Source organism: Alligator sinensis, unplaced genomic scaffold (assembly GCF_000455745.1).
Source record: "Alligator sinensis unplaced genomic scaffold, ASM45574v1 scaffold1181_1, whole genome shotgun sequence".
In the NCBI taxonomy this organism is placed as follows: Eukaryota; Metazoa; Chordata; order Crocodylia; family Alligatoridae; genus Alligator; species Alligator sinensis.
This window is the reverse complement of record NW_005842945.1, coordinates 264,685-272,003: the sequence shown is the minus strand read 5'-3', so window position 1 is coordinate 272,003 and position 7,319 is coordinate 264,685. Positions and strand designations below refer to the sequence as shown.

The window sequence follows — 7,319 nt, the reverse complement described above, 5'->3', positions numbered from 1 at the left end:
GCCCTCGCCCGCTGCTCCCCTGCACCGACGGGCGGCCCCGCGGGGGCTGCTCTGCGCCCCTCCAGGGGAAGCACCTGTTAGACCCACGGCGCCGCAGGGGGCACAGTCCCATTCTTGGCAAAGCCATAACCCCCTGTAACCGCAGACTGAACATCTGTCTTCCCAGCACACCCTTCCAACCTAACAAAACTGCAAACCCTGGCCTGGTTCAATGACAAATTAACAGGGCACACATTGCAGATGGCCTTTATTAACACTGAACCTATTCCTCATACAGGTAGGTTTGCTCAGCTAAGGCAGTGAGGTACACCTACATCACATTAATTTAAATACACTATTACTGTTGTCAATAAAGTGAGTAAAGGGCTTCCATGTTATCGACAGAGAGGTCAGGGAGTTGGGTGACAGTTTTGATTCCAGCAACTTTCCAGAAGAGGGCTCCTGCCTCCAGTGGTTACAAGTGGACAGGAGTTTGTATGCAGACTCTTGGCTGTGATGCGTTCTGTGGCTGACAGTATTTATTACTAATATTTAGCACATCATAACAGTGCTCTGAAGACTTTACAAACTGCTAGTGCAATCCTTACTGCAGGCCTTGCAGAGAGGTCAGCATTATCCTCACTTTACAGACAAGGAACAGACTTCCCAGACGTACAACAAGATTGGAGCTGGCATTACAACTTCTAAGCCCCTGTCTCTCTCTCTCCCTTGTTTAGATCTCTAACCCATGATGCTTCTTTTAGTTTGTTAATGCCTCAGCAAGGGGATTCAGAAGGAATGATGTGCAGCGTCTTTGTCTCCAGCGATGTCACTAGAGTGAATGGGAGCCCGGTGACCAGGCTGATGAGAAAAGGAGAGAGTTGACAGCATTCGCTTCTTACCTGTGCAACGAGCCAGCACAGGGACATGGAATCAGTTCTTCAGCTCGCCAAGGCGGAGCTCAGCAAAGTCCGTGGCCAGCTTCAGAGCCTCCTGCAGGCACCCAACATTTTTGCCTGTTGCCTGGGCTGAGACATCTTTCCCACCACCTTTGCCATCTATCAGTGTTGACACTTCCTGCACCCACTGGTTGGCCTTCAGGCCCTTGTTGGCTGCTTCCTGGAAAAGAAGAGGGCAGAGTTTAGGTTATTACAATACAACAGCGTTTGCTGCTGGAGGAAGATGCCTAGATGAACACTACTTCAGTAACTGTATCTGATGGAAGAACAAAGCTCTACCTCCTTGGCAGTTCAGTACTTACATTTGGAGCCATACAAGAAAGCAAGGTAATTTAGCTGAGACAGCTATGCTAATGCAACGACTACTACCAGTACCCGTTAGACGTGATAATGAGAGAGACAGAGGACACATGGAAGCCCCATTGCTGACTGCCTGAGCATAAGCTGTACAGGAAATCTGCAGGTCCTACTGCTAGGAAGAGCTCTTAAGCTCAGCCTGAAATGCTTTGGGCAGACACACCCAAAGGGCTCTGGAAAAGTGTTACCTGAGGTACTTGGCATAAGCAGGTGATCTTGCCAGCTTCATTATCTACTGCGAAAAGCATGGCAGCAGTCTGAGGAGAATGAGTCTTGAATAGCTTCAGAGATTCATTCAGGGCCTGTAGAAGGAGATACAGAGAAAATTACACCAAGAACCAGCCGGCATCATTCATCTTTCAGCTGGCCTGGCAACACATGCTGCAAATCCCTACACCGATTCCTTTGCTGCTAGATAGCTACAACAGTCCTGCTGATACCAGCAAACACACACTACTCCCAGGCAGGCATTCTGAGTCAGTATCTTCTGTACCTCGCTTTTAATGCAGCAGTCTGCATCTCTGCAGTGCTTGGTTTCTGTTGGGTGCAGTAAAGCTGCGTGTACCCTTCTTGAGGCTGGCTGTGGGCATCAGAGGAAGAGCAGAAGCAGCTTGCTTGCCTGGTCACACCAGACTCACTGCCTGGAGATCTGAGCTTCTGAAGTCACATAGAGACATGGCTCCCTAGCTTCACTCATGTTCCCTGTCCAGCAGCAGGACTGGAGCAGGAGAATGCTCAGTGCCTGATTTGTTTCCCATCTTGGATTGTTTGGGGCCAACAAATGTATGGCTCTGCAACCATAAAGCAAGTGAAAATGATCTGCAAGCAAGTGATACATTAGGAAGGGGAAGGGACAGCAGCTTAGGACAGAGGTGGTGTGAGCCTTTCCTTAGCAGGCTGCTGGACTGAGGTAAAGGGCAACCCATTCTGGGAGACCTGGAAACTGCTGTGCCTACTGCTACTCTCTACTTAAGAGCAGCTGGAGTCAGCAGGGATGGAGGTCAGAGTGCAAATGCTACAAGGATACAAAAGTCTTTCCCACAGCACACCTAGACTAATGGACTAGGTATAGGCAAGTCCTTGAGTGCCAGGCACCCACTATTTGCAAAAGATTTGACACTTCATATCTCACATAGAAAGACCTGCTGTATTTAGAGAGCTCCTGAGACAGGCTAATTAGAGGTCATTTGATGATGCCTTAGGGGACATATTCACAGCTCCGCCTGTACAGCTGGCTGCTGCAGTCCCCAGGGGTCACGCAGCACACTGTTGCAATCCACATGCTGTGTGCTGCTGCCATCCCTTAGGGGTGCAGGCAATTGGCTACTGCGCAAAGAATGTGCCAACAGCTCAATGCAGAGATGCTGCTGGGCCTGCTGCTGGGAACACTGAAGATGCAGCATCTGTACCAACTGCAGTAATGGTCCCCAAAACAAAATAGCAATTTTCCCCTCCCACACAGACATGAACAGCATTTAGATACCATGGAGATGAGAACCATATAAGAGGGTGAGTGGGAGCCTATAAACAAAACAGGATCAGCTGGGAGTTTGCCCATGCAGAAATTTAAATTGGGGCATTACAACTTGATGGTTAGTCTACAGTATCATTAATTGCCACTGTTCATTTCCTATTGTTGCCTGGCAGCAGCTCATCACTGCTGGGACCAGCAAACAAGGGGGTTTACCCACAACAAGCTTCTCTAGGGGGTAGGAAACCCCCCCTTCCACCTTGACAAGAATAGACAGATTCAGCTCATGATGTGAGACAGAAGGGTAGGGACAGCACTGGTCTGTGACAAGCCCAGCTGGATGGGTTGCAGAATCCAAGAAATGGGAGCTGGAGGAGGACAACACTTTTCTAGCACTCATTCAAGGCTCTACCTAGCTGCTGTATGGGAGCCAGTGCAAGATGCACTGCATTTCTCTGCAATATCCCAGCTGACAGAGCTTCATTGCTTTTCTTGGGTAACTACCCTGCAGGCCCCACTGTTAGAAACATTTTCAGCCTGCATTTTCCCTCATCTTCTAATTCCTAGCCACCCACTTGGGTGGCCCTTACTTGAAGCAGGGATCCCCATCCTGATCCAGACACTAGAATCTGAGATGGTGAAGAAGAGAGCCTGAGGGACAAACAGAGGTGTTGCACACTTCTGGGTGGGAGGTGGCTTTGGTTAAGCCAGCAGAAAAAGTGCACAGACATAACGTGAACTAATTATGCCCTCCACGACCATCTCAAAGCCCTGGCCATGGTTGGGCACCTGCACAGCAGGCTCTGTAATACATGAGGCTGTGAAAATCCCCCCTCCATTCCAGGGGCCACAAACGGAGAGGCAGGTTTCTGAACTTTCTCAGGGAGTCCTAGACACGGGAATGGAGAGTATTGGGACTAGCTGTGTTACCTTTGCTGAAGCGCCACTCTCCATTTCCAGAATTACAAGTGGCTGGTTAGGGTGACTGTCAATGAACTGCTTGGTCTTCTCCAGCACCTGGAAGAACAAGCAGATGTTCAGACAGATGTGAACAGACACAAAAACTGTTTTTTGCACACAAGGGCTCACCAGGCAGACTGAAAGAGGTGCAACAGCTAACCTGCACCAACTTCTAGTCACTGATCACTGACCATTCTGTACAGCTGATATGGACCCAAAGGGGAAGGCCCAGGCTGCCAAAGCAGGAACAAAGTGTGGAAGAACATGATGCAGCATGTGTGATTTGAAAGGAGGCAGCACTGCTGCGTACCCCTTCCCAATAGTCACCAACTTGAGTCAGGAACAGCAGCAACCAGCCCGTTCACCTGCACCTGACAAACATCTTGCCACAGTGTGTGTGCAGGTATCTATTTTGGGCCAGGAGCACTATCCAAGCACTAAACACAGATCACTCACTCTTCCAACCAACAGAAGAACTGCCAAATTTCAGAGGGACAGTCTATTTGCTCAGCAGCACTTTGGTGGTCTATTAAAAACACCATTATTGCTATCGTGGGGTTGGTACCTCAATGTTAGTTGCTGAAATGTAGGAGGAAGGGAAGAGGATTAAAAGAGATTTCAAACAGAAAGGATAGCTCTGCGGAGCAAAGAGAAGCACCTATTTATTTAGGTTGGGTGTGGGAAGCAAAACCCATGCTTTGATGTCCACAAGATTCACTACAGAGCTATCCTGGCCCCTAATCATTCATCTCGAGGGCTCACCCGTTTCTGAATATCTGCTTTGCTTGCACGATCCAGGTCATCCATGACCTTCTTCAAAACTTTGAGAGCCTCTCTCAGCTCATCCTTCTGCCACTGTGGGATAATGGCAGTAGCCAGTGTCTGGAAGCAAAGAGAGAGGAGATTACAGCTTCAGTCCACTACAACCGGAGGCTACCCTACATTATCCTAATAAATTCATTTTAAAATCAAAGGCACTTGACTTGCAAAGCCCAGCAAAAGCTCCCTTCCAACAGGGTGTGCAAAGGAGTTAACACAAAAAAAAAAAAGAGATGTGACTGGTTTCTAAATGTCTGCTCTGACTGTAGTTCTAGTCATTCATTTATCACTTACTACTGCTGCTGCGAATAACTGAGGCCTAGAGACCCACTGACTTAGGGCTGCCTGGAGTTTGTGGAGCAACAGAGAACTGAACCAAGGTCTCCCAGGTCCCAGGCTGTTGCTCAATCTACCTTACTGCAAAGTGATGCTCCCAGTTGAGAACACCAGGTATGGCCTCACACTGCTCTCCTCACATCAAATTGATGCCTGGCTCCAAGAGGAGGGCCAAGGTCCCGATCCTTACCTCACTGAGGTCTGCAATCTCCTTCTGCACTTCCTTGTTGGGAGCTGTCTGTACCTTTACTTTGGCATCCAGGGCAGAGAGTGATTTCTTGAGGCTGTCCACTTTCCTGAGTGCCTGGGGGAGGACAATTCAGCTCAACAACTATGTCAAATACAGAGAATGACTGAGTACACTGGGCTCCGTTCAACCCACGTGACAAGACAGCAGAAATGTTCCAACCCAGCAGAGGCAGCTCTAGCAGCATCAGACGCAGGAGAAGACAATGCCTGTCTAGTCATCTCAGACTATTTGCCAGTATCACACCCTTTAATTACAAACACCAGTGACTGTCAGTCCCCTTTCCACACTGGACGCTGTCAGGTAGTTTAAAAAAACAGAACTGAACCTTACCAAAGTGTACCTCCCTGGGCCTGACTAGAACTTCCTCCTGATCAAAGCCAGGGATCAGGGTGTGCCCTGCATGAGGAGGATGGGGAACTCTTGTAATATTTAGTCTTTCAATATAAATGCAGACAACCATTTAGTGGATGGCTCTACAGATTGGCTTCTGTCTCCATAGCTCTGCTCAGGAGCAGTGTTATTTTTATGCCATTCACTTTGTAAGCAAAGAGAACACTATATAAATCTATTGGGCCAAAAAGTGGAAAAACCATCCTGAGCTAACACTGTCACATGGGGCACCAAGAATGTAATACCAGCCACTGAACGGCTGGCAGGAGCCATTTCTTTTCAGTCTCCTGCCCCTCTGGAGTCACCCACCTGACCCGGCACAGCTGGAGAACAATATGAGAGGCCACCACAATCATTTGGTACTGAACTGGCATGGAAGCTTGTTGCTCTGCCACCTTGACTGAGCTTGAGTGTGTACAGCAGGGGATGGCAATTATTTCAGCTGGAGGGTCGCTTATTGAGTTTTGGGGAGCTGTTGAGGGCCACAAGGGTAGCCCTACCCTTTGACAGATGCCCTGCCCCCTGGCTGCCATCTTGGGACTGGAAGTCCCACCCCCTAACCCCTGAGCTTTGCTACCAGAAGTTCCTTCCCTTGCCCCCAGCAATACTCCTTCTGGGAAGGGGGCTTGCCATCTTGGAACTGGAAAAACCCCTCAAACAAATTATATACAAAAAAATCAAACACTGACAATAACATATTTTAATTTTTTTTTTAAAAATATTTTTGTCCTGATTTGTGTGTCTTGTGTATATAGACATGATTTCATAATAGCTCAAAAAGAAGTTTACTCTTGTATATTGTATGGGGTGTGGAGGGGTGGGTATGGGTTTTGTGGGGGACTGCACGCGTTTGCGTGTGCGTATGTGGTGAAGGTGTGGGGGTGTATGTGGATGTAGTGGGGGCTGCATTTGTGGGTATGTGCAGGTGTGTATGGGGTTTGTGGGGGAAGGAGGGTGGCTGGAGGAAGGGTGTGGGGAAGGGGGATGGGGTGTGTGGTGATGCATGTGTGGTGGGGTGTGTGCACATAACAGTGAGCAGGGCTCCTCCCAGAGGCATGTGGGTACATGTGTGGAGGGTGCATGTGGGAAGGGTTGCGTGTGGTTGCGGTGTTTGTGGGGTGTGTGATTGTGTATGGGGAAGGGTGTGGTTGTGGGGGAAGGTTTGAGGGTATGTGGGGGCATGCATGGGAGCCCCCTGCATGCACCCATCTGAGGTGGTCAGCACCCGTCCCTGCCCTGCAACAGCTCGGAGCCCATGCGCCCTGCAGCACCTCTCCACCGCTGTCAACAGCGTGCTGCCCTGTGCCCGCTCCAGACTCACCCCCACTGGAGTAGATCAGCTGGAACCTGTATGCATGCCCCCAACCCAAACCTGCCCCACACCATTCATCTGTGGTGTGTCTTGCTGTCCCTTGTGCACACAGTGGGGCTGGGGCGGTTCCACAGCTTTTCCAGGCAGCCCAGGTGGCGGTGGTTCCTTCCGGCTGCTGCCACTACTGGCCCCAGACCTGTGGTACCAGTGGGGACCTGTGCTGTACAGCCCCAACCCTGCATGCCCTGGGCTTGCCTGCCCAGGCTCAGCAACAGGGGCGCGAGACAGAAACTGTTGCTCAGCACAGGGGAAAAGCAGCCCCTTGTCCTCGCCTCTGCTGGCTGCTCCTGCTGCAGCTGCCCAGAGCCTGCGCCATGCCGGGCTGCCCTGCTTCTGTTCTGTGCTGCCACTGCTGCCCTGCTGGGCATCCCAGAGATGGTGGTGGCAGTGGCAGAAATGCAGGGCAGCCTGGCACAGAGCAGACTC

At 50.2% G+C, this 7,319-nt stretch overlaps 1 protein-coding gene across 1 annotated transcript in view; it reads right to left on the bottom strand.

The window, feature by feature from the left end:
• Positions 1-230: 230 nt before the first annotated feature.
• AARS (alanyl-tRNA synthetase) overlaps positions 231-7,319 on the bottom strand; it is a 35,479-nt gene continuing 28,390 nt past the window's right edge. The window contains 5 exon segments of the mRNA XM_006036295.3: positions 231-1,098; positions 1,484-1,597; positions 3,697-3,783; positions 4,489-4,608; positions 5,072-5,185. Of these exon segments, the coding sequence (XP_006036357.1) occupies positions 913-1,098; positions 1,484-1,597; positions 3,697-3,783; positions 4,489-4,608; positions 5,072-5,185 (621 nt within the window). The 3' untranslated portion in view covers positions 231-912.